The sequence below is a fragment of the Rutilus rutilus genome (genome assembly GCF_951802725.1).
Source record: "Rutilus rutilus genome assembly, chromosome: 1".
Lineage (NCBI taxonomy): Eukaryota > Metazoa > Chordata > Actinopteri > Cypriniformes > Leuciscidae > Rutilus > Rutilus rutilus.
The window spans coordinates 5,610,336-5,638,004 of NC_140209.1; the positions used below are offsets into that span (position 1 = coordinate 5,610,336).

The 27,669-nt window shown below is 40.2% G+C and overlaps 3 protein-coding genes across 5 annotated transcripts in view; all 3 read left to right on the top strand.

Moving 5' to 3' along the window:
- The window catches only part of LOC311302232 (uncharacterized protein), a 340,899-nt gene that overhangs the window by 253,049 nt on the left and 60,181 nt on the right, over positions 1-27,669 (top strand). The window lies entirely within an intron of this gene.
- Positions 157-27,481, top strand: LOC311302003 (uncharacterized protein). Of its 3 annotated transcripts, XM_084427499.1 has the most exons (4): positions 157-1,027; positions 1,807-2,005; positions 9,145-14,550; positions 22,563-22,696. In XM_084427499.1, the coding sequence occupies exons 2-3, from the start codon at positions 1,948-1,950 to the stop codon at positions 10,356-10,358; spliced, it is 1,272 nt and encodes a 423-aa protein (XP_084283625.1). In that variant the 5' UTR covers positions 157-1,027; positions 1,807-1,947; the 3' UTR covers positions 10,359-14,550; positions 22,563-22,696. The 3 variants fall into 3 exon arrangements, with proteins under 3 accessions (XP_084283625.1, XP_084283624.1, XP_084283623.1); XM_084427498.1 differs by lacking the exons at positions 157-1,027; positions 1,807-2,005; positions 9,145-14,550 and adding exons at positions 18,850-18,981; positions 23,407-27,481 and having other exon boundaries at positions 22,563-23,322; XM_084427497.1 differs by lacking the exons at positions 157-1,027; positions 1,807-2,005; positions 9,145-14,550 and adding an exon at positions 18,850-18,981 and having other exon boundaries at positions 22,563-27,481.
- The window catches only part of LOC311302063 (uncharacterized protein), an 89,526-nt gene continuing 75,323 nt past the window's right edge, over positions 13,467-27,669 (top strand). The window contains exon 1 of the mRNA XM_084427627.1: positions 13,467-13,553. The gene's annotated coding sequence lies outside the window, so the exon portion shown is untranslated. The remainder of the gene's footprint in view (positions 13,554-27,669) is intronic.

A 27,669-nucleotide genomic window follows, 5' to 3' on the forward strand; every position in this document is an offset into this window, starting at 1 on the left:
GATATTACTGTTTTAAATATGTAATGGATTTGGGCCCACCGGTGGGGAGTGGCAGAACAGTTGAGATACTGGAAATACAGGGTGACATCTCTATATAATACAAGGTTGTGGGCACGGGAAGGACAGCTAGAAGAAACAATAAAGAGGAGAACATATTGACAAGGCTGAGGGTAGGGCATACTAGACTTAATAAAACATTGCACTTAATAAATAAGCACCCTTCAGGATTATGTGAACACTGTCAAATAGAGGAATCAGTAGAACATGTAATTCTTCACTGTCAAAAATACTCTTGAGAGCGAGAAACATTAATGAGGGAAAAGCTTGGACAGGAAGAATTAAGTCTAAAAAATGTATTTGACATTGAGGTAGGGCAATTATTCCATTATTTGAAAGAAACTGGATTGATCAATAGAGTTTAGGGAGCAGGGAATATATATATATATATAAAACATTTTTTTTTTTTTTTTTTTTTATTAAGAGTAGGAAAATCTGTCCCACACTCCAACATAGTAGGTGGCGGTAATGCACCATAATGCTAGTGCCACCCGCGATAAAACGTTACAAAGAAGAAGAAGAAGAAGAAGGAACACGTATTATTGCATTGTAAGAAATATAGGGATGAGAGGATGAGATTAAATCAAAAGATAAATCAGGTAGGAAGAAAGTGGAATATTGAAGGTTTGTTAGGCACAACAGGAGATGGGGTAAAGGATGCACAGAAAGCAGTTGTACAATATTTGAAAAATATAGGAATATATAATAGGATTTAGGTAGTATCTAATTTTTTTTTTTTTTTTTTTTTTTTTTTTTTAATGATATAGTCATGATAATATTGTCTCATGTTACATACTCCTATACAGTAGGTGGCGGTATGCACCTTTATAGTAATGGTTGCAATCTGCCATAAAACGAAAAGAAGAAGAAGAAGAAGAAGAAGAAGAAGAATGCGTTCGCTACTTTCCCATTGAAAATAGTTGGCAACACTGTTTCCCTCATTGAGAGTTTCAGCGACGAGTCTTCTGAGGTGAGGAGAGCAGTTCACGGTATTTCTCATATTTACTCAACCATCGCCATGAGCGACAGGCTCATTTCTGTATTGTTTTCATCGATCACAGCGATACTTGTATGTCTTTTCTGGCGTCTTCCTTCTGAAATAAACATTTAGTGCAGCAGCAGCGAGCATGAGGAGAATATGCTGAGTTCATTCAGACCTGAGCGATGTTGTGTTCGTTTGTGTGATTGTCTCGATGTTTGGAGTGAGAACTGTTACTGAATGTCAAGTTAAAGTTTGAGATCTGTGAGGGGAAACGATCTCAAGTGTTATACTGATAAGTTACTTTACGTTGAGCCTATAATGAGCAACGTCAGACATTTAAATCAACTCCTAAATGTTAATATAATAAATGAATAGCGTTTTACTCTTGGAACAAGATGCTCTTTATTTTTAAACGTTTTATGATCATTATCAGTTTCAGCACACATAAAATATAATATTTTAATGATTTAAGTACTTCGTGATTGTCATAAAATCTAACTATATTTAGATTCAAATGTACATATTATGCTTCTGTAATTATTTATCTGTAGAGCAGTTTTACAGGCTTTTATCATGTATCCTGATTCCTGACTCAAATAATGTGTTTCTAACAGCAAACACTCAGAATAAAGTGAGATGATCTGCTGATGGTCCTGAATGGCTTGTTGAATGAGTGTTGATAGTCTGAGGCTCATCAATATTAACAGATCTGCTGAAAACACTCTTTATTTCATGACAATAGTTCCTGTTTTCACCTCATTTATTAGATCTGTAAATTCATCATCAGTGAAGCTCCTCCCACTGCAATTCTCCAATAAATGCTGGAAAACAAGTGAAGATGAGCATCAGAGCATCAGGAAGAGCTGAAATCTGCAAAGACTGAGTTTATTAAAGAGGACAGAGAGAACATGAGTGATCCAGAACCCTGCAGAATGAAACACACTGAAGATCCTGAAGAACAAAGAGGTTGGTGTTTATTCTTCATTCATTCATGATGCTGAAGAACATTCATGTTAGAAACATTCAAGCACTTCATCACATTTAGATAAACAGTTCAACTATGAAACGGTACAGAATGTTCTGGGTTTTTCTTCAACAAATGGTCAGTAAAGGGAGGTTTGAGACATTTTTAGATCAGATCAGGCTAAATACTATTTTAACTGTTTTATTTTACATTAATCTGGTTCCCAATTTGCAACAACGTTACCAGTCATTTTCAATATAGTTTACTAAATTGTTATTCTTTTAGGAATAATCAGTAAACACTAAGTTACTGATGAAGTTGTATTTATCAAATATCATACAAGTTATTCATAATTATAGAGATTCTTCTTATAATAACCTTGGTAACAGGGTTGATGAATGTGATCAACGTAGCGGTGTGCGATATTGACAAAAAAAATGTATCTCAATATTTTGGGGGATTTTGCCGATAACGATAATCAGATTTGTAAACTCAGGAAAAAAATATGTATGTAAACTAGGGCTGCATCTAACGATTATTTTTGTTGTCGATTAATCTATCGATTATTTTTTCGATTAATCTATCGATTATTTTTTGGATTAGCTGATTTATCCATTGGCAAACTTTCCAATAAATAATAAGTACAACAATATATCAGCTGTATTTTGAAGAGGGTAGTGCGTCTGTATATTATTTTAACATGAAATCTATGAATGATGACAAAAAAAATTTATTTCAGAAAGGGTATTTGTCATTTTATTATGAAATATGCGAACAGGAAGCATTTTAAACTTTATTTTTAACTAATGGTACTATTTCATAAAATGTAAGATACAGTCACAGGCCTATTTAGGAAATGTGTTTACTGTAGTCTGTTATTAATTACCGTAGTGGGAGTATGATTTACTCAATTAACTCGTCCATTAACTTGTCTGAAAATGCACTTGTGTTTATCTGCAAAAAGGTTCACATCCACTAGATTGCAGCCTAGGCTACTGCTAATGTAAATATAATGTTTGTCGTTTGTTTTTAAAGTCTACATCAGAGACCTGCGCAGGACGGATTTCTCCCTTAATAATTCCTAAAAAAACTGACATCTCAGTTAATCGCAATCTTACAAATCTCTGTTATTATCAATGAAACTGGCTGCACAATGAATCTTTCATAATATCTATACTTTGTTTGCTATAATCAGATGATTTACCAGTATGAAGAATTCAGCACTGAACAAAAAGTCAATTTTGAGCGGTGAGGGGATTCTATCTTAAATGCATCTGATTGGCGTTCAAGAAATCAACACATATGTCTGTGATTGACTACATTGTTCAACGCTGCAAACATGTTATAAATAGATAGAAACTCTGGCCTGTAAATCGTTTCTATTTTGTTTTAGTTGTTCTTGTTGCTTTTGTGCAACAGATGAATGATAATTTATTAGTTTTTAGATGTTCAATTTATAGATAATTCTATTTTGCAGGAGTCCCGCAAATCGTTTTATTCTCCCGCAACCAGCACACACACGAGTGCATTACCGCCCGCGCACACACTTTTTTTTTTTTTTTGCAGGGTGGTAGGGGAAGACTCATGAATATTCATTAGGGAACTCATCCCTGATTGGCTCGCCTTGACACATTGCTCAGAGTGATAGAGAAAACAGACATCGCAGAGATGCCCAGACTTCCCTCTCCCTAGACACTTCCTCTAGCTCTTCCGGGGGGACACTGAGGCGTTCCCAGGCCAGCCTGGAGACATAGTCCCTCCAGCGTGTCCTAGGTCTTCCCCGGGGCCTCCTCCCGGTGGGACGTGCCCGGAACACCTTCCCGGGAAGGTGACCAGGAGGCATCCGGAAAAGATGCCTGAGCCACCTCAGCTGACACCTCTCGATGTGGAGGAGCAGCGGCTCTTCTCTGAGCTCCTCCTGAGTGACCGAGCTTCTCACCCTATCTCTAAGGGATCGCCCAGCCACCCTGCGGAGAAAGCTCATTTCGGCCGCCTGTATCTGGGATCTTGTCCTTTCGGTCATGACCCAAAGCTCATGACCATAGGTGAGAGTAGGAACGTAGATTGACCGGTAAATCGAGAGTTTCGCCTTGCGACTCAGCTCTTTCTTCACCACGACAGACTGGTACATCAACCGCATTACCGATCCGTCTGTCAATCTCCCGTTCCATCCTTCCCTCACTCGTGAACAAAACCCCAAGATAATTCAACTCCTCCACTTGAGGCAGGAACTCTCCACCAACCTGAAGTAGGCAAGCCACCCTTTTCCGACTGAGGACCATGGCCTCGGATTTGGAGGTGCTGATTCTTATCCCAGCCGCTTCACACTCGGCTGCAAACCGTCCCAGTGCATGCTGAAGGTCCTGGTCTGATGGGGCCAGCATGAAAACATCATCCGCAAAGAGCAGAGATGAGATCATGTGGTCCCCAAACCTGACACCCTCCGGCCCCTGGCTGCGCCTAGAAATTCTGTTCATAAAAATTATGAACAGAACTGGCGACAAAGGGCAGCCCTGCCAGAGTCCAACATACACAGGGAACAAGTCTGACTTACTGCCGGCAATGCGAACCAAGCTCCTGCTTCGGTCATACAGGGACTGGACAGCCCTTAGCAAAGGACCCCGGACCCCATACTCCCGGAGCACCCTCCACAGGCCGCTGCAAGGGACACAGTCGAATGCCTTCTGCAAATCCACAAAGCACATGTGGATTGGTTGGGCAAACTCCCATGAACCCTCCTGCACCCTGTAGAGGGTATAGAGCTGGTCCAGTGTTCCACGACCGGGATGAAAACCACACTGTTCCTCCTGAATCCGAGGTTCTACTATCAGCCGTATTCTCCTCTCCAGTACCCTGGCATAGACTTTCCCAAGGAGGCTGAGAAGTGTGATTCCCCCTGTAGTTGGAACACACCCTCCAGTCCCCCTTCTTAAAAAGAGGGACCACCACCCCGGTCTGCCAGCCCAAAGGCACTGTCCCCGACCGCCACGCGATGCTGCAGAGACGTGTCAGCCAAGACAGCCCCACAACATCCAGAGACTTGAGGTACTCTGGGCGGATCTCATCCACCCCCGGTACCTTGCCACCGAGGAGTTTCTTGACTACCTCGGTGACTTCAGCTCGAGTGATGAACGAGTCCACCTCCGAGCCCTCAGCCTCTGCTTCCTCAATGGAAGACGTGACGGTGGGATTGAGGAGATCCTCGAAGTATTCCTTCCACCGTCCAACGACATCCCCAGTTGAGGTCAACAGCTGCCCACCTCCACTGTAGACGGCGTTGGTAGGGCACTGCTTCCCTCTCCTGAGGCGTCGAACGGTTTGCCAGAATCTCTTTGAGGCCAGCCAATAGCCTTTCTCCATGGCCTCACCGAACTCCTCCCAGGCCAGAGTTTTTGCCTCCACCACCACCCGGGCTGCAGTCCGCTTGGCCTGCCGGTACCTGTCAGCTGCCTCAGGAGTCCCACAAGCCAACCAGGCCCAATAGGACTCCTCCTTCAGCTTGACGGCATCCCTGGGAGACCCTACCACGGGCATATAGCCCCGGACAACATAGCTCTTAGGGCAGGGGTGGGCAAACTTTTTGGCTCAAGGGCCACACTGGGTTTTAAAATTTGACAGAGGGCCGGCCCAGTAGCAGATTATGAAACACGATCTCATGAAAGTGCGTATCTATACCACAAATTTTATTTCTCGTGCCATTTATACACCAAAAATGTTTTTTTTGCGTGCATATGCTATGCACTGTAAACCATACTGTCTATGCTGTAAACCCCTTGGTTAGGATTAGGGATGCGGAGTGGGTGCCTATTATACGCCATAAAGTGCGTATCATATGCATGCGAAAACTGCGTATCGTAAGCACTACAAATAGAATTTGTGGTATTTGCACTTTCATGAGATCGGGCTGAGCAAACACATTTACGTTGTGGCAACGTCTGCGCGAAATTCAACAACTGAGAGACGACATTCTGACAATACATTTTTTATGCTAGATATCCCCCATTTAGCATGTTATGTTTTGAGGTTAATTTTTAATTAGTCAGATGTTAGATAAGTATAGCTTATACTTTTTAAATAATGTTTATCCTTATTATTATTTAATGGGCCTAACAGTAAATTAGAAACAAAACACCTGCAAGTGTACACTTAGAAGTGTAAAAATGACAGAAGGTTACATTAATTCAACTTTAAAACTGCATTATGGCAATCAATTTGCACTTCCAAAAGTCATACATTTGTGGAAAAAACGAAAAAAATGAATACACAAATTTATTTTAAGTATAATAAAATAAAACATAAAAAGCAAAGGCAGATCAGAACATTTAATGAACAAAACCGGGTTCTGTACATGGCAGACAGGGGAGCGTAGTCGAAAGCCGGGCGATAAAGGTCGGTCAGTCAGGATACATCCACAAATCCAGAGGAGCAAAGAAACTAAATAGCAGACAAATCAAAGGAAAAACTAAACAGCTGTGCAAGCGGTTACCAAACATTTTTTTCTCTGAGTTTCCAAAAAAAGGAAAAAACATTAACGTGCAACAAGTCTATGCGCTTAAGTCGCTGTCTGTCTGTTTGGTTTCCATGGTGACGCGTCATTTCTTGTTACGTGACACACCGCAGCCACAACAGCGCTGAATGAAGGATGATCTGCTTTTGTCATTTTTCCTTTTTTACATTTGTTAGCTATGGCATGAAATATCTGATATTCCGATTGTCAAATATATGCAACGCAATATACAGTGAGGAAAATAAGTATTTGAACACCCTGCTATTTTGCAAGTTCTCCCACTTAGAAATCATGGAGGGGTCTGAAATTGTCATCGTAGGTGCATGTCCACTGTGAGAGACCTAATCTAAAAAAAAAATATCCAGAAATCACAATGTATGATTTTTTTAAACTATTTATTTGTATGATACAGCTGCAAATAAGTATTTGAACACCTGAGAAAATCAATGTTAATATTTGGTACAGTAGCCTTTGTTTGCAATTACAGAGGTCAAACGTTTCCTGTAGTTTTTCACCAGGTTTGCACACACTGCAGGAGGGATTTTGGCCCACTCCTCCACACAGATCTTCTCTAGATCAGTCAGGTTTCTGGGCTGTCGCTGAGAAACACGGAGTTTGAGCTCCCTCCAAAGATTCTCTATTGGGTTTAGGTCTGGAGACTGGCTAGGCCACGCCAGAACCTTGATATGCTTCTTACAGAGCCACTCCTTGGTTATCCTGGCTGTGTGCTTCGGGTCATTGTCATGTTGGAAGACCCAGCCTCGACCCATCTTCAATGCTCTAACTGAGGGAAGGAGGTTGTTCCCCAAAATCTCGCAATACATGGCCCCGGTCATCCTCTCCTTAATACAGTGCAGTCGCCCTGTCCCATGTGCAGAAAAACACCCCCAAAGCATGATGCTACCACCCCCATGCTTCACAGTAGGGATGGTGTTCTTGGGATGGTACTCATCATTCTTCTTCCTCCAAACATGTTTAGTGGAATTATGACCAGAAAGTTCTATTTTGGTCTCATCTGACCACATGACTTTCTCCCATGACTCCTCTGGATCATCCAAATGGTCATTGGCAAACTTAAGACGGGCCTTGACATGTGCTGGTTTAAGCAGGGGAACCTCCCGTGCCATGCATGATTTCAAACCATGACGTCTTAGTGTATTACCAACAGTAACCTTGGAAACGTCATTGACCAGCTCCTCCCGTGTAGTTCTGGGCTGATTTCTCACCTTTCTTAGGATCATTGAGACCCCACGAGGTGAGATCTTGCATGGAGCCCCAGTCCGAGGGAGATTGACAGTCATGTTTAGCTTCTTCCATTTTCTAATGTTTGCTCCAACAGTGGACCTTTTTTCACCAAGCTGCTTGGCAATTTCCCCGTAGCCCTTTCCAGCCTTGTGGAGGTGTACAATTTTGTCTCTAGTGTCTTTGGACAGCTCTTTGGTCTTGGCCATGTTAGTAGTTGGATTCTTACTGATTGTATGGGGTGGACAGGTGTCTTTATGCAGCTAACGACCTCAAACAGGTGCATCTAATTTAGGATAATAAATGGAGTGGAGGTGGACATTTTAAAGGCAGACTAACAGGTCTTTGAGGGTCAGAATTCTAGCTGATAGACAGGTGTTCAAATACTTATTTGCACCTGTATCAAACAAACAAATAGTTAAAAAATCATATATTGTGATTTCTGGATTTTTTTTTTAGATTATGTCTCTCACAGTGGACATGCACCTACGATGACAATTTCAGACCCCTCCATGATTTCCAAGTGGGAGAACTTGCAAAATAGCAGGGTGTTCAAATACTTATTTTCCTCACTGTATATATATATATATTAACGCAAAGTATTGCAAGAAAAAGGCAAAATGAATGCGATCTTAAGACAAATTTTTAAATACTCGACGGGCCGGATTATACAGCCTAACGTGCCGTATGTGGCCCGCAGGCCGTAGTTTGCCCACCCCTGTCTTAGGGTCATTCGGGTACTCAAACCCCTCCACCACGTTAAGGTGGCAGGTCAAGAAGGGGGAAAGTTCATATTCATATAGATTTTTTTAAACAGATTTTTTTTAAACAATGTTAAAGTTAAAATTTTTGTCTTCTGTCTTCGTTCTTCTGTCAATTTTTATCAATTTAATGTTTCCTTGCTGAATGAAAGTATTAATTTGATTTGAAAAACTACTGATCCCAAACTTTTGAATGGAAGTTTGTTTCGTTATTACATTTAGGCTACACTACATTTATTAATTTAGCATACACTTTATTGACTTAGAAATTAAGAAAATGGTGCAATTTATGTTATACGATTTTTGATCCTCCATAGGGAGAGACTAGTTGGCACTTCAGCACTGCGTTGACATCGGGTCCTATCAAAACCGTTCAAATTGCTCAGAAAAAAGACAACATGTGCTTTTCGGCAATATACGGCTTTATTGCGGTTATTGTCATGCTTTCCGTCAGTAAATGACAGCTGCTTTCTGGCAGAGCGGGAAGGAAGGATTTGCACAGAGAGATACAAAGCGCGACCGGTTTGAGTGTTTCTGATTGCATAAAATAATAAAAGAAACAAACAAGTTCATGGCGATTTGAAGTGGTAATGAATGAAATTAAATTTAATATTTTTTTCTTTCATGTCAGACCCGATAAAAGAGAGTGAGAAGAGTGAAGAACCGAATGAAGTGAAGGTGGAGAGTGAAGAACTGAGTGAAGTGAAGGAGGATAGTGAAGAACTGAGTGAAGTGAAGGAGGAGAGTGAAGAACTGAGTGAAGTGAAGGTGGAGAGTGAAGAACTGAGTGAAGTGAAGGAGGAGAGTGAAGAACTGAGTGAAGTGAAGGAGGAGAGTGAAGAACTGAGTAAAGTGAAGGAGGAGAGTGAAGAACTGAGTGAAGTGGAGGAGGAACATCATGTCAAACCTGGAGATAAACCTTTGAGTCTCTCAAAGACTAAAAAGACATTTTTAAAGAAAAGAAGAGCCAAGAAATCTTTCACCTGCACTCAGTGTGGAAAGAGTATCACAACCAAACAAAGTCTTGCACATCACATGAGGATCCACACCGGAGAGAAGCCGTTCACATGTGATCAGTGTGGCAAAACATTTCTTAGGTCATCAGACCTGAAGAGACACCTGAGAGTTCACACTGGAGAGAAGCCGTTCTCATGTGATCAATGCGGGAAGAGATTCAGTCAATCTTCAATCCTTAAAGAACACATGAAAATCCACACAGGAGAAAAGCCATTCACATGTGATCAATGCGGAACAAGTTTCCCACAAAAACATACTCTTAATGTTCACATGAGGATCCACACCGGAGAGAAGCCGTTCTCATGTGATCAATGTGGCAAAACATTTCTTAGGTCATCAGACCTGAAGAAACACCTGACAGTTCATATGAAGGAGAAGCCGCATTCATGTTCTGTGTGTGGAAAGAGTTTTTCACTGCTGCAATCTTTACATACACATGAGAAAACTCACACTGGTGTGAGAGAGTACATGTGCTTTGAGTGTGAGAAGACTTTCACTACAGCAAAATGTTTAAAACGGCACCAGAGAATTCACACTGGAGAAAAACCTTACAAGTGTTCACACTGTGACAAGAGATTCAGTCAGTCAGCAAATCTGAAAACACATGAGATGATCCACACTGGAGAAAAACCTTACAAGTGTTCACACTGTGACAAGAGATTCAGTCACTCATCATCTCTGAAAACACATGAGAGGACCCACAGCAGAGAGAAGCCGCACACGTGTGATCAGTGTGGGAAGAGTTTCTCTTTTAAAAGTGACCTGAAGCTACACCTGAAGATCCATGCAGTGGAGAAACCACATCACCACAGTCTGAGATCACAGTAGCTCATCTTTATGTGCTGAGAAACATGTTTTTTCTAAGTTAGTTTCCCTACAGCCACGATTACCGACAGGACATTTTCACATTAAGGCGAGACACGGCAGGCAAAAACATTGGGGTTTTTTTTACTGGTCAATTTTGTGCTTTTGGGATATTTGTCTTCAATAACATGTCTTCTTTCAGACTGTGGTGAAAAAAAGTCCAAAATACATATTTAGGTCTTTATTTTACTACACTTTGTCTGTTTGCGTCTGTAGATTTCGCGTAAATTCAACAAAAGTTGTCGTTGTAAATCATCCCGCCAATCCGCGATCTCTGTCTGCTCTCTGTCATCACAGGCACCGCTGGAAAGCTCTCTCTTCACTGTACAATGCTGTCGGATCCAAATATGGTAATTTCCTTTTGATCAGCAACCAATCGCGAAAGTAAAAGGGCTGAATGCACCATCTCATTGGCTGATGATAAATCTTTAAAGCCCTTTTTCTCAAAATGACCTTTCTCTCATACTCCAAGTCCGAAATCTCCACTTCAGTAGCACCTATATACACCAAACTTTCCAGTCTAGTACCTAGTTATATTATGAAGACATTTACAGAGGGATTTGTAAATATATTATTCCTAGCATGATTTATATAACATTTTATTCCAAAAAGCATGCCGAAAATAAATAAAAGGCTATTGACAGTATATTCTGATTTACAGGATAACAAAAGTAGATATCCATAAATCCCTCTGTAATTTTTTCCCCATCTAATATGTGAACACAACGAAAAAATAATTTTTAATCTGGCTTTATCCAATACTTAGATTTTGTTTTTTAAAATATATACAAATTAGCGCATATTTAATTAGATATTGCCTAATTTGCATATTTAAACATTAAATTACAGAAAACTTGTAATACATTTTTTTTTCTCATCTTAATGTAGGTAATCAACTGGGAAAGTTTCGTGGTGATATCTGCTAGTTAAAAATTTTACCCTATTCACCTGTAGTGTCTCGCCTTAACACGAATGTTCGGCACCAAATTCACATGAGATTTGTCTGTTCAGTCCAATGCAAAAAAAAAAAGTCAGTAAATGCAGTGTCAATCTCTGACAGTAGGTGGCGCTCATGGAAAAACAGAAAAACAACAGCACTGCGCAACTTTCTGGCCGTTTCTCAATATGCATTCTTGTCTGTACTTGTCTGTCGCTGCCCAAGTACTGTCCCAATACACAAGTTTGCATTTTGGCAAGAATGGTTAAAAATCCCGGAAGTGTTCTTGACACGCCCATTTTACCGAGGATGCATCGGTTGGTAACTTGTGTGAACTTGACGGCAGAAATATCCCAGCATTCATTTCGGCATTCGAGGAAAGAGAGGCAGGTTAATACAGCAAGTCGTTTTTCATCACTAAATTCACTTCTGAGAACATTTGATGCGAGAAATCAACTGTGTAGATTTCAAATATTGGCATTTTTACGAAAATTTATGGCAAATCGAAAATGTGCTTAAACGTTTTCGGAAGTGAGATTCTCCATAAGCGTTGCTTTATTGTTATGAATATACATTACATTGTAGTGTACAGTAGAGTAATCCCTTGAGCTGAGGGTAGGCATGGGCGATAAAGCCTGGCTGTTAGCGTCAATAATTCTCGTTATGTTTGAGTACTGCAGACGGCGTCTGTGCGGGGGTATTATTGCGCAATACCAGCAAGAACACATCGTCTCAAACTGTCAGCAGCGTTCTGTGTGCTCGTCACCTTGTGAGTTCATTCTTCCAAGAACAACTAGCAAGAGCGTTCTCCCCAAGAACACAAGTCCGTTCTTTGCATTCTTGGTTTTGAGAAACAAGGTCTGTTTCTGACTCCCGCTTGGCATACTTGCTACACACTGCAATTTTTGCCATTTCTATAAGATTATAAATCACACTGTACGATATGTATCTAAAAAACTTGGTATGACATTTTGGACGTAATGTAATATGGACATGGATGTAATGACATAATGGACATAAATGTAGACTGTACAGTGATTACTGTACTGTCCAAAATCCTACAATGTGCACCGGGCAAGCAAGAACATCTAACAGTATTTTCATGTCTTCAAACAGCCATTTGTATTGTTGTATTTGTTATGGGGCAGGACACTCATGCGCGTTGAATTTCTTTTTTTGCAGTACCCACGACCTTAGCGTTGCAAGCGCCAACACTATACTGTTTGAGCTACAGGAGAAGATAACTGACTAGAAGATAACTACACATAAGCCACCAAAATTCATCAACTAACCATTTAGAAATGTCCTGTTGCATTCTACAGGTGGTCACTTCTTGAGTCTATCCATCTTTCTCTGACTCTGGTTTGAAAAGGCTAAAAGTTTTTGAAATGTTTAGTGTGTCTGTGTGAGGTAAGAAAGCTGCGCCCCCTGTGCCTGAGTAGGGCTGTCACGATAACCGCAATATTGTAGTACCGCGCTACTGACAAGCCAACCGCAGAGGAATGCAAGTAACCGCGATATTTGCGTGTTTTCTTTTTTTATAAGGCAATACCCTTCTTGTTTTGAACTTCGTGTAAATATGAAAGTGACTGAGCAAAAAAGAGGTTACAAGTTAAATTAAAGAATTCATAAACAACAAATGGCAAGAAGTATGGAACAGTGATAACAAGAAGTAGGAAATGGAAGAAGCGTTTTTAGGAATAGAAAAGAAGATACAATTATTTCTCGCATTCGAATAGGGCACACTAGACTAAATCATTTGTTGTTCAAAATAGGAAAACATAAAACGGGTAAATGTAATTATTGTGATCAGGCAGAAACATTTGAACATGTTTTAATAAAATGTATAAAATATGTAAAAGAAAGGTTAGAACTTATGAAGGAAGTAAGAAAATTGGGTGTTGTATTAATATGGAGAGTCTATTGAAAATGCATGCAGAACAAGATAAAATATATAGTAGTTTAAAATAATATAATATTTAAAAATATATATCATTTTTTCTTCACTCTATTGTTTATTTAAGTTGTTAATTTCTAAACGCTTATTAGTGCTTCACACTCCAGTCTAGTTGGTGGCGGTAATGCACCGAGAGTTGGTTTGCCATCCGCCATAAAAACTCCACTAGAAGAAGAAGAAGAAGAATGCGTTCGCTACTTTCCCATTGGAAATAGTTGGCAACACTGTTTCCCTCATTGAGAGTTTCAGCGACGAGTCTTCTGAGGTGAGGAGAGCAGTTAACGGTATTTCTCATATTTACTCAACCATCACACACACTTTATACAGTTTGATTAAGCGACAGGCTCATTTCTGTATTGTTTTCATCGATCACAGCGATACTTGTGCGTCTTTTCTGGCGTCTTCCTTCTGAAATAAACATTTAGTGCAGCAGCAGCGAGCATGAGGAGAATATGTTGAGTTCATTCAGACCTGAGCGAGTTTGTGCTCGTTTGTGTGATTGTCTCGATGTTTGGAGTGAGAACTGTTACTGAATGTCAAGAGTTAAGGTTTGTGAGGGGAATTGATGGGAATCGATCTCAAGTGTTAAACTGATAAGTTTAAGTTGAGCCTATAATGAGCAACGTGAGACATTTAAATAAACTCTTAAATGTTAATATTATAAATGAATAGCGTTTTACTCTTGGAACAATATTGCTTTGTGATGCTCTTTATTTTTAAACGTTTTATCATCATTGTCAGTTTCAGCGCACATAAATGTAATATTTTAATGATTTAAGTACTTCGTGATTGTCATAACATCTAACTATATTTAGATGTACATATTATGCTTCTGTAATTATGTTTCTGTAGAGCAGTTTTACAGGCTTTTATCATGTATCCTGAATCAAATAATGTGTTTCTAACGGCAAACACTCAGAATAAAGTGAGATGATCTGCTGATGATCCTGAATGGCTTGTTGAATGAGTGTTGATAGTCTGAGGCTCATCAATATTAACAGATCTGCTGAAAACACTCTTTATTTCATGACAATAGTTACTGTTTTCACCTCATTTATTAGATCTCCTGAAATTCATCATCAGTGAAGCTCCTCCCACTGCAATTCTCCAATAAATGCTGGAAAACAAGTGAAGACGAGCATCAGAGCATCAGGAAGAGCTGAAATCTGCAAAGACTGAGTTTATTAAAGAGGACAGAGAGAACATGAGTGATCCAGAACCCTGCAGAATGAAACACACTGAAGATCCTGAAGAACAAAGAGGTTGGTGTTTATTCTTCATTCATTCATGATGCTGAAGAACATTCATGTTAGAAACATTCAAGCACTTCATCACATTTAGATAAACAGTTCAACTATGAAACGGTACAGAAAGTTCTGGATTTTTCTTCAACAAATGGTCAGTAAAGGGAGGTTTGAGACATTTGTATATTGATTGTAAACATCAGATCAAGCTAAATACAATTTTAACTGTTTTATTTTACTTTTATTTTATATCTGGGTCCCAATTTGCAACAAGGTTACCAGAATTTTAGTCATTTTCAATATAGGTTACTAAATTATTTTTTTTAGGAATAATCAGTAAACACTAAGTTACTGGTGAAGTTGTATTTGTCAAATATCATACAAGTTATTCATAATTATAGATATTCTTCTTATAATAACCTTGGTAACAGGGTGGATGAATGTGATCAACGTAGGGGTGTGCGATATTGACGAAAAAATGTTATCTCAATATTTTGGGGGATTTTGCTGATAAAGATGATCAGATTTGTAAAATATTGCACTCAGGAAAAAACTATGTATGTAAACTAGGGCTGCATCTAACGATTATTTTTGTTGTCGATTAATCTATTGATTATTTATTCGATTAGTCGACTAATCTAACGATTATTTTTCCGATTAATCTAATGATTATTTTTTGGATTAGCTGATTTATCCATTGGCAAACTTTCCAATAAATAATAAGTACAACAATATATCAGCTGTATTTTGAAGAGGGTAGTGCATCTGTATATTATTTTAACATTTTATGAAATAGTACCATTAGTTAAAAATTCCCGTTCGCATATTTCATAATAAAATGACAAATACCCTTTCTGAAATACATTTTTGTTGTCATCATTCATAGATTTCATGTAAGATACAGACACATTCCTAAAAGCTGACATCTCAGTTCATCGCGATCTCACAAATCTGTTATTATCAATGAAACTGGCTGCACAATGAATCTTTCATAATATCTACACTGTGTTTGCTATAATCAGATGATTTGCCAGTATGCAGAATTCAGCACTGAACAAAAGTCCTATCTGAGGGTTGCCCCCCCCCCCCCCCCCAAAAAATATCATTAAAATGTGTATTGAAAATAATTTAATGATTTATACTTAAAATAGTTGTGTAAAAAGTAAAACAATACAAATGCAAACGGAGCAACAACAAAAAAACGTTTTAAACATTTTGATTCCCCCCCCCCTTAATCTAATATATCACATGAAGATTTTCTTCATTTCTCATTTCTTAATTTTTCTTCGTTTTTCTTTCTTCAGTGCAGTTTTTCTCCAGATATTAGCATGATAACAAATGTGATTCTGATTTTATAAAAGTTTAATAAACAAGAAGTTGATGTACATTAAGTGTTGTATATTTTACAGAAAGTTTTAGCTCTATTTCACCAACGAATATAGTTGAAAATTGTAAAAGCATCTAAATGCCACTTCAAATGCAGCTTCTGTGTTTCCTTTCCATTGCAAATATTTTGTTGATACAGTCCTTTTGTGTCTTATTATAATTTAATTTGATTACATTTATGAAATTTACACAAAAGATGATGCATGCATAATTAGGTTTAAAAATAAATGTATTAAAGGTAAAAGGTCTGTCCTAGATGAAACCTAAAATACTATGTTAAGGACGCAAGATAATTTAATAATTATTATAAACCTGATGCGGCTTTCATTAGTACAGGCTTTAGAAATTGGAAAAAAGCCATTGAAAAATGTACAGCACACCAGACCTCCCAAGCCCACCGACAATATGTGACTGTGAGTAGGGCTGGGTAAAATAAAATAAAATGGGTATCGAAAAAAAGTATCGTTCAGGAACCGGTATCGAAATCAAGGTATCGGTATTGGTATCGAAATTTTTGGAACGATACCCAGCCCTAACTGTGAGTGCACATCAGTCAAACCCAATCAGTGCCCAGTTATCCAGTGCATGGGGTAAACAGCAGGAGGTGGTAAGACATTGCTTGAAGAGAATTGTTAGCTCTGTACGGCATGTGGCAAGGCAGGGACAATCTTTAAGAGGCCATACTGATGAAAGTGGGAATCTGTATCAGCTCCTGAAACTTAGGACAGAAGAGGATGATCCCATTTTATTGAAATGGTTAACAGATCGCACCATTGCACACACAAGCCCTAAATCACAGAATGAAATCCTGAAAATTATGGCCAATACAATAATCCGAGGCATTGCAAGTGAGATTAGGTCTCCAGCCCTTGTTCAGTTTTCTGTAGTAGTTGATGGTACCCAGGATATTTCTGGTGTTGAGCAGGAAAGTGTCTGTCTGCGCTATGTGGACCATGACCTTGTTCTACATGAGGAATTTATTGGATTATACAGTTTGTCAGAGACAACAGGCCAGGGCATTGCCAAGATGGTAACTGATGTGCTGTTGAGGCTCAATCTGCCCGTGTCTGCTTTACGTGGGCAGAGTTACGATGGCGCCTCAAACATGGCAGGAAAGTACAGCGATGCACAGGCAATAGTGAGGGAACAGAAGCCATTAGCCCTCTACAGTGAGGAAAATAAGTATTTGAACACCCTGCTATTTTGCAAGTTCTCCCACTTAGAAATCATGGAGGGGTCTGAAATTGTCATCGTAGGTGTAAAATCCAGAAATCACAATGTATGATTTTTTAACTATTTATTTGTATGATACAGCTGCAAATAAGTATTTGAACATGTAAGAAAATCAATGTTAATATTTGGTACAGTAGCCTTTGTTTGCAATTACAGAGGTCAAACGTTTCCTGTAGTTTTTCACCAGGTTTGCAAACACTGCAGGAGGGATTTTGGCCCACTCCTCCACACAGATCTTCTCTAGATCAGTCAGGTTTCTGGACTGTCGCTGAGAAACACAGAGTTTGAGCTCCCTCCAAATATTCTCTATTGGGTTTAGGTCTGGAGACTGGCTAGGCCACGCCAGAACCTTGATATGCTTCTTACAGAGCCACTCCTTGGTTATCCTGGCTGTGTGCTTCGGGTCATTGTCATGTTGGAAGACCCAGCCTCGACCCATCTTCAATGCTCTAACTGAGAGAAGGAGGTTGTTCCCCCAAAATCTCGCAATACATGGCCCTGGTCATCCTCTCCTTAATACAGTGCAGTCGCCCTGTCCCATGGGCAGAAAAAACACCCCCAAAGCATGATGCTACCACCCCCATGCTTCACAGTAGGGATGGTGTTCTTGGGATGGTACTCATTATTATTATTCTTCCTCCAAACACGTTTAGTGGAATTATGACCAAAAAGTTATATTTTGGTCTCTTCTGACCACATGACTTTCTCCCATGACTCCTCTGGATCATCCAAATGGTCATTGGTAAACTTAAGACAGGCCTTGACATGTGCTGGTTTAAGCAGGGGAACCTTCCGTGCCATGCATGATTTCAAACCATGACGTTTAGTGTATTACCAACAGTAACCTTGGAAACAGTGGTCCCAGCTCTTTTCAGGTCATTGACCAGCTCCTCCCGTGTAGTTCTGGGCTGATTTCTCACCTTTCTTAGGATCATTGAGACCCCACGAGGTGAGATCTTGCATGGATCCCCAGTAAGAGGGAGATTGACAGTCATGTTTAGCTTCTTCCATTTTCTAATGATTGCTCCAACAGTGGACCTTTTTTCACCAAGCTGCTTGGCAATTTCCCCGTAGCCCTTTCCAGCCTTGTGGAGGTGTACAATTTTGTCTCTAGTGTCTTTGGACAGCTCTTTGGTCTTGGCCATGTTAGTAGTTGGATTCTTACTGATTGTATGGGGTGGACAGGTGTCTTTATGCAGCTAACGACCTCAAACAGGTGCATCTAATTTAGGATAATAAATGGAGTGGAGGTGGACATTTTAAAGGCAGACTAACAGGTCTTTGAGGGTCAGAATTCTAGCTGATAGACAGGTGTTCAAATACTTATTTGCAGCTGTATCATACAAATAAATACTTAAAAAATCATATTTTGAGATTATGTCTCTCACAGTGGACATGCACCTACGATGACAATTTCAGACCCCTCTATGATTTCCAAGTGGGAGAACTTGCAAAATAGCAGGGTGTTCAAATACTTATTTTCCTCACTGTATGTGCATTGTGGTGCACAATGTGTCAATCTAATCACACAGGCTGGCTGCTCCGCCTCGCCAATGATCCGGGACTGCCTTTCTTGGGTCCACCAGTTAGGCATCCTTTTTAGCCAGTCAGGAAAATTTAAGAGAATGTTTAAGAACATAGTTACCTCTGAAAATGTACCCATCACCACACTGAAACCCCTTTGCCCAACCAGGTGGACTGTGCGCAATTCTGCTTTAATAGCTGTGCTAGGGCAGTATGAGCGGGTACTTGGCAGCCTAGAGGAGATGGCAAAAAGTACATCTAGGACAGCTTCAACTGCCAGTGGCTTATTTGAGCACTTCAGCAAAGGTAAGACTGTGTTGGGCCTCACACTTACTTCTGCTGTTGTTGGAGAGCTTGAGTGCCTAAACATTTCACTGCAGAAGAAGACCCAGACTGTCTCTGGTATGCAGGCTGCAGTAGATTGTGTCCGATCCTCTCTTCAGGGAAAGAGAAATGGCAAGAGCTATCTTGAACTGTATGAGAAAGCTACAGCATTGGTTAACTCCACTGAATCAGTTGACTCTATTGAGACAGCAAATTCAAGGAGCTTTGCTGGCAAAGCAGTGGATCATTACAGGGCAGAGTTCTTTAAAGTATTGGATTGTGTGGAGGTTCAGTTTGGTGACCGTTTCAATCAAGACAGTCTAAAGAAAAACTTTGAGAGTGTCCTTTTGACCGGGGTGTTAACTGATTCAATAGTGGAGTACCCTGAGTTGCATAGAGGTTCTCTCTCAGTACAGTTGCCCCTCTTTCGCCAGAAATACTCCTGTAGCAGCAGTGGAGAGGCAGCAGAGGTCCTAAGGAGAATGCCAGTGGAGGTTCGGGGGTTGTTTGACCAAGTTGAGGTCCTGGTCAGAATTTTGTTGGTGGTGCCAGTGTCCTCATCTGAAGCTGAGAGGAGCGTCAGTGCATTGTGGAGACTGAAGACTTGGCTAAGGGCTACAATGGGCCAAGACAGACTCAACAGTCTTTTAGTCTGCAATGTGCACAAAGACAGGCTGGACAGCCTTAACATAAACAAGATATGCCAAGAGTTTGTGGGGCCCAGTGATACCAGGAAAAATACATTTGGTACTTTTTGTTTAGTGCCTGTCCTGTCATGCAAGTTTGATTTAAATTACAGCTATGTTTTATTACTACATACTCTGGAATAGTCTTCCTGATAGTGTTCGTTGCTCAGACTCGCTCTCCCAGTTTAAAACTAGATTAAAGTCGCATCTCTTCAGCCAGGCATTCATATAATATTTTTAATCTTACAGTTCAAATTACAATCCGGCCTCTAGTTAAAAAACGCCAGAGGAGAACTGGCCCCCGACTGAGCCTGGGTTCTCCCAAGGTTTTTTTTTCTCCATTGGGTCACCTGATGGAGTTTTAGGACACCATTAGGTCACTTGATGGAGTTTTTCGGTTCCTTGCCACTGTTGCCTTTGGCTTGCTCAGTTGGGGATATTCTGGGGATATCTAATTTGATTTTATCAATAAATTCCACTAGAAACAAACCTTGTTGTATTATTTTAATTTAATACTGTGAAGCTGCTTTGATACAATCTGTATTGTGAAAAGCGCTATACAAATATACTTGACTTGACTTGACTTGACAGCGGGGGATATAAGTATTGAACACGTCGTCATTTTTCTCAGTAAATATATTTCCAAAGGTGCTATTGACATGAAATTTTCACCAGATGTTGGTAACAACCCAAGTAAGCCATACATACAAAGAAACAAACAAAAATAAGTTCAGAAATTAAGTTGTGTAATAATGTGAAATGACACAGGGAAAAAGTATTGAACACAGGGAGGCGACAGGCAAGAAAGGGAGGCGCAAAAAGGCAAGTAAAGCCAAGACAACTGCTGAAAACTTACAGTAATTAAAAAGCAATCCAGCCCCCTGTCAGTGGAAATTAATAACAGCTGGTTCAGTCCCAAATGATGGCCTACAAAAAGGTCTCATTGCCAAGGTGTCACACAAGACACATCTCATGATGGGTAAAAGCAAAGAGCTGTCTCAAGACCTTCGCAACCTAATTGTTCCAACACATAATGATGACATTGGTTATAGGCGCCATTCTAAGCTTCTGAATGGTCCAGTGAGCGCTGTTGGGGCCATAATACGGAAGTGGAAAGACAATAATTCCACCATAAATTTGCCTCAACCAGTGCTCCTCGCAAGATTTCTGACAGAGGAGTGAAAAGAATAATCAGAAGAGTTGTCCAAGAGCCAACACCAAGTTGTATGGTGTTTTTAGGGTAATGTGCACTGCCGTTTCTCCTCCAAATATGGTGTGTATTATGGCATCCAAGCAGTTCAATTTTGCTCTCATGTGACCACACTATATTCTCCCAGTATTTCACTGGCTTTTCCAAATGTTGTGCAGCAAACTTTAAATGAGCTTCAACATGCTTTTTTTCAGTAATGGAGTCTTGCGTGGTGAGCGTGCATACAGGCCATGGTGGTGGAGTGCATTACTTACTGTTTTCTTTGAGAACACAGTACCTGCTATCTGCAGGTCTTTTTGAAGCTCTCCACAAGTGATCCTTGGCTCTTGGACAACTCTTCTGATTATTCTTTTCACTCCTGATTATTCTTTTCACTCCTCTATCACTAAAGTTAAGTAGCCTATACACTGTGACAAGAGCCAAAAATAAATAAATTATAATAATAATAATGATGATGATGACGCATGCAAAACAGAGAGAAAAGACTACCATAATATAATAATTATTCATGGTTTGCTACAATTACATGATTTCTGGTGTGATAGCCTATATTGGTAGCCTGGCTAACGCCAGATGGTCTGGGAACCACATGTTCATTTTCTCGTATTTGAGGCGTGGTTTACGAATGCCCAGAGCCGTTTATTGGGAGCTACGAATGTCTATCAAATGCGCCTGTACGTAGCTCATAGCCAATCGTTTCAATTATACCAGATGATGTATGTAGAGCGACAGAAATTCGATGAGGAAGAAGACGTTGGGTCAGAGATTTATGTGTACATGATGGCGTTCAGCTATCACTATCTAAGGCTGCATTGAAAGGTAACTTATGTTGGATCCATAGATATAAACAAACTGCTTCAGTGTGTCGCATAGATGTAGTCATCGTCTTGCTGCTCCCTGTTCTGTGATTGGTTCCCATTGTTGAGGGGAAAATCTGGTGTCAGCAAGGCAGCATGGGGACACCCAGACTACTATATTGGGGATTTTGACCGTGATCCCATGCAATTAGCACAATATTAGGTCAATCACAATCCCTCACGGAATGTCCCCACCTCTAGTGACCCGCAGCGATCTGATATCTCATTGTTTGGGGTTACCATGGTGTCTCAGAACGTTGGAGTATCAGCGAGCCTATCAGGGATGAATTCCCTAATGAATATTCATGAGTCTTTCCCTATCACCCTGTAAAAAAAAAAAATAGCCATCAGATCTATGTTTCCGCGCCGCACTGTTGCGTTTGGTCCCACGGGAGTGCAGGTCTCTAGTCTACATGTGCATACACAACTTTATTGTTGTTATAAATGAAAGTAAATAACTTTGTAAATAACTTTACAAGTTATAAATTAAAGTCCATTTTATTGTCGCCGAATGGGGCATAGTTTGCATAGTAAACAAAGCACCTTTCTGTTCGGCCATAGTTTAAAGTATTCCCATACTTTGGATGAACGTGGTCTGTCATTTTCACCATGAGAGGGAGCAGAAGCTGCCATTACTCGATATTTAAATGTAAATAATGAATGGCTTGTCGGCGCATTTTATGTGTGTTGACGTATTTTCAAGTTTGAGTGTTTCTGATTGCATAAAATAATAAAAGAAACGAACAAGTTCATGGCGAATGAAGGGGTAATGAATGAAATGAAATTTAATATTTTTTTCTTTCATGTCAGACCCGATGGAAGAGAGCGAGGAGAGGGAAGAACTGAGTGAAGTGGAGGAGGAACATCATGTCCAACCTGGAGGAAAACCTTTGAGTCGCTCAAAGACTAAAAAGACATTTTTAAAGAAAAGAAGAGCCAAGAAATCTTTCACCTGCACTCAGTGTGGGAAGAGTATCACAACCAAATGTAGTCTTGAGCGTCACATGAGGATCCACACTGGAGAGAAGCCGTTCACATGTGATCAATGTGGAAAGAGATTCTTATGCAAAGGTAATCTTAAGAGTCACATGATGATCCACACCGGAGAGAAGCCGTTCTCATGTGATCAATGTGGCAAAACATTTCTTAGGTCATCAGACCTGAAGTCACACCTGACAGTTCATATGAAGGAGAAGCCGCATTCATGTTCTGTGTGTGGAAAGAGTTTTTCACAGCGGCAATATTTACACACACATCAGAAAATACACAGTGGTGTGAGAGAGTACATGTGCTTTGAGTGTGAGAAGACTTTTATTACAGCGAACAGTTTAAAACTGCACCAGAGAATTCACACTGGAGAAAAACCTTACAAGTGTTCACACTGTGACAAGAGATTCAATCAGCCAGGACATCTGAAAACACATGAGAGGAACCACACTGGAGATAAGCCACATGTATGCCATCAATGTGGAAACAATTTCACATTCAAACATACTCTTGATGTTCACATGATGATCCACACTGGAGAGAAGCCGTTCTCATGTGATCAATGTGGCAAAACATTTCTTAGGTCATCAGAGCTGAAGACACACCTTAGAGTTCACACTGGAGAGAAGCCGTTCTCATGTGATCAATGTGGCAAAACATTTCTTAGGTCATCAGAGCTGAAGACACACCTTAGAGTTCACACTGGAGAGAAGCCGTTCTCATGTGATCAATGTGGAAAGAGTTTCAGTCAATCATCACACCTTAATGTTCACATGAGGATCCACACTGGAGAGAAGCCGTTCTCATGTGATCAATGTGGCAAAACATTTCTTAGGTCATCAGAGCTGAAGACACACCTTAGAGTTCACACTGGAGAGAAGCCGTTCTCATGTGATCAATGTGGAAAGAGTTTCAGTCAATCATCAAACCTTAATGTTCACATGAAATTCCACACCAGAGTGAAGCCGTTCTCATGTGATCAATGTGGCAAAACATTTCTTAGGTCATCAGAGCTGAAGACACACCTTAGAGTTCACACTGGAGAGAAGCCGTTCTCATGTGATCAATGTGGCAAAACATTTCTTAGGTCATCAGAGCTGAAGACACACCTTAGAGTTCACACTGGAGAGAAGCCGTTCTCATGTGATCAATGTGGAAAGAGTTTCAGTCAATCATCAAACCTTAATGTTCACATGAAATTCCACACCAGAGTGAAGCCGTTCTGATGTGATCAATGCGGCAATACATTTCTTAGGGCATCAGAGCTGAAGAGACACCTGACAGTTCATACTGGAGAGAAGCCGTTCTCATGTGATCAGTGTGTAAAGAGATTCTTATGCAAATGATATATTAAGAGTCACATGAGGATCCACACCGGAGAGAAGCCGTTCTCATGTGATCAATGTGGCAAAACATTTCTTAGTGCATCAGCCCTGAAGACACACCTGACAGTTCATACGAAGCCACATTCATGTTCTGTGTGTGGAAAGAGTTTTTCACTGCAGCAATCTTTACATACACATGAGAAAACTCACACTGGTGTGAGAGAGTACATGTGCTTTGAGTGTGAGAAGACTTTCACTACAGCGGATGGTTTAAAACAGCACCAGAGAATTCACACTGGAGAAAAACCTTACAAGTGTTCACACTGTGACAAGAGATTCAATCAGTCAGCACATCTGAAAACACATGAGAGGATCCACAGCAGAGAGAAGCCGCACACGTGTGATCAGTGTGGGAAGAGTTTCTCTTTTAAAAGTGACCTGAAGCTACACATGAAGATCCATGCAGAGGAGAAACCACATCACCACAGTCTGAGATCACAGTAGCTCATCTTTATGTGCTGAGAAACATGTTTTTTCTAAGTTAGTTTCCCAACAGCCACGATGAGCGACAAGACATTTTCACATTAACACGAATGTTCGGCACCAAATTCACATGAGATTTGTCTGTTCAGACCAATGCAAAAAAATGTCAGTAAATGCAGTGTCAATCTCTGACAGTAGGTGGCGCTCATGGAAAAACTGCCCAACTTTCTGGCCGTTTCTCAATATGCTTTCTTGTCTGTACTTGTGTTCTTGTGGACTTGTGAAACGTCATCAGTCGCTGCCCAAGTACTGTCCCAATACACAAGTTTGCATTTTGGCAAGAACGGTTAAAAGTCCCGGAAGTGTTCTTGACACGCCCATTTTACCGAGGATGCATCGGTTGGTAACTTGTGTGAACTTGACGGCAGAAATATCCCAGCATTCATTTCGGCATTCGAGGAAAGAGAGGCAGGTTAATACAGCAAGTCGTTTTTCATCACTAAATTCACTTCTGAGAACATTTGATGTGAGAAATCAACTGTGTAGATTTCAAATATTGGCATTTTCACGAAATTTATGGCGAATCGAAAATGTGCTCAAACGTTTTCGGAAGTGAGAATCTCCATAAGTGTTGCTTTATTGTTACGAATATACATTACATTGTAGTGTACAGTTGTAGAGTAATCCCTTGAGCTGAGGGTAGGCATGGGCGATAAAGCCTGGCTGTTAGCGTCAATAATTCTCGTTATGTTTGGGTACTGCAGACGGCGTCTGTGCGGGGGTATTATTGCGCAATACCAGCAAGAACACATCGTCTCAAACTGTCAGCAGCGTTCTGTGTGCTCGTCACCTTGTGAGTTCATTCTTCCAAGAACAACTAGCAAGAGCGTTCTCCCCAAGAACACAAGTCCGTTCTTTGCATTCTTGGTTTTGAGAAACAAGGTCTGTTTCTGACTCCCGCTTGTCATACTTGCTACACACTGCAATTTTTGGCATTTCTATAAGATTATAAATCACACTGTACGATATGTATCTAACATACGATATGTACGCATTACTTTTTAAATAAATTAACTCCGTTACCGCTACCATATGGTGCGTTGTCCGTTACTTTTTTAAATTAATTATGTGCAGCAGTCATGGCGACAAGGCGAGAGCAAGGTGAACAAAAGCGAGGCGAACGCCGCGAGCGTGCTCGAAAGTGCGCAAGAGAGACCGATGTGTGTGTCCGAGAGCGCGCTCGAAAGTGCACGAGAGAGACCGATGTGTCCGAGAGAGACCGGTGTGTTGGAGAGCGCGCTCGATAGTGCGCGAGAGACACCGAATGTGTTCGAGCATAATATAGTTTATGAATAAATTACACACTTCAGCATTTGAATAATATCTGTAGCATATTGGTATCATCTGCAACGTTTTAATTAGTTTACATGGTTATGAAACAAAACTCCAAAATAACCTGCAGAGAACGTTCCCAGTACACATCTGACGGGTTGTGAACACGTGCGGCAAACACGACTAGAGTTTGGCTTAAATAACCTCTGAAGGTGACGTTCTCTGTAGTGGTGTCAACAATAATCGATTCGGCGATGCATCGCAATGCGGGGCATGCACGATTCAGCATCGATGCGGCAAAGTGCCATAATCGATTATGTCACTGTTTTAGGGGTGTAACGGTACGCGTATTCGTACTAAACCGTTCGGTACAAGGCACGCATTTTCAAACCGAACGGTTATTTAAAAATGTAAGCGCGTCGCGAGCGCGCTCATAATGTAGACGCTGGCGCGACCACAACATCAAATGGCAAACGCAATGTAAGCGGAACGAAACTGAGCTACTCGTGACGGACTGTTTATCAGTTTGGACCAACGCAGCGCGAGCCGATCTTATACTACACAACGCTAAGAGATCCAGTAAAGAAAGCATTTGAACTCGCCACTAAAGTAATAACATCGCTGCGAGATCTAGTGAGAAACATTCACATTTCTCCGTTATTAACGGATCAAACAGCGCTGACGTGGAAACCAGGAAGAAACATTGTGACATGAATGAACTATCCAGTGTCCACAGATCTGCAATATTCACCATGGATTTACTGTAGTAACACTAACTGCAACTTTGGAAGTTTGGCAGGAATAGTAGGCTATAATGCTTTCAAGTAACGTTATGTCGGATTTATTTCGACATTATGAATAACATTGCTGCCCTCAAATGTTAATCTGAACTAAAATAAACATTTGTTTATAAGCACAAAATATTACATTTAATTTTTTCCAAGGAGCTGTTTTGTTTTATATGCTCCTAAGAAGAGTCAATTATAGCTCCATCATTGCTCAAAGAAAAAAAAAATGTCATACTTTATGATGTTAGTTCTAATAAAAAAAGAATAAAAAAAAAATCAAAGGAAATTTCTCTGGCATTTCTTTCTTTTTGCTGTATCGAAAACGTACCGAACCGTGACACAAGTGTATCCTATTGAACCGAACCATGAATTTTGTGAACCGTTACACCCTACACTGTTTATTTTCTGGCCTTGAGTTGGACAATAAAGTTGAAATTTAATTTCAAATGGTTCTCAAGCAGAGAGAAGAGAAACATTTCTCATTCAAAGCACTGAAAGCAGTGATTTATGCTTTCTTTTTCAGGTTTGAAAATGTCATATCCAATACCCTGTACCATTCAATTTTATTTTATTTAATGACATTTATGTCAAAGATACAGGAGAGTGATAATACACACATAGCAGCCAATAAAATCTGTTGTTCAATATCTGACTGCTTGTATTGCCTCATGACTGATGAAAATTTTGCCTTGTTGTGTGCAGTAGAATTTTGATGCATCGCAATGCATCGTAGAATCGAATTGAATCGAATCGTTACCTGGTGAATCGTAATCGAATCGAATCGTGAGGGCAGTGCCAATGCACACCCCTAGTTCTCTGTAGGTTATAGAAGTAACCCCCCCCCCCCCCCCCCAAATTATATTTTATTATTATTGTTTATTTTGGTACATTGTTCAGTATTATATTGAGAGCACATTTTGCTAAACTGCTTACTTTTGTGAGGAAGAAAATACTTAAAGTAGGCTATACATTTTTATCATTTTAATTTGCACTACAAAGAGT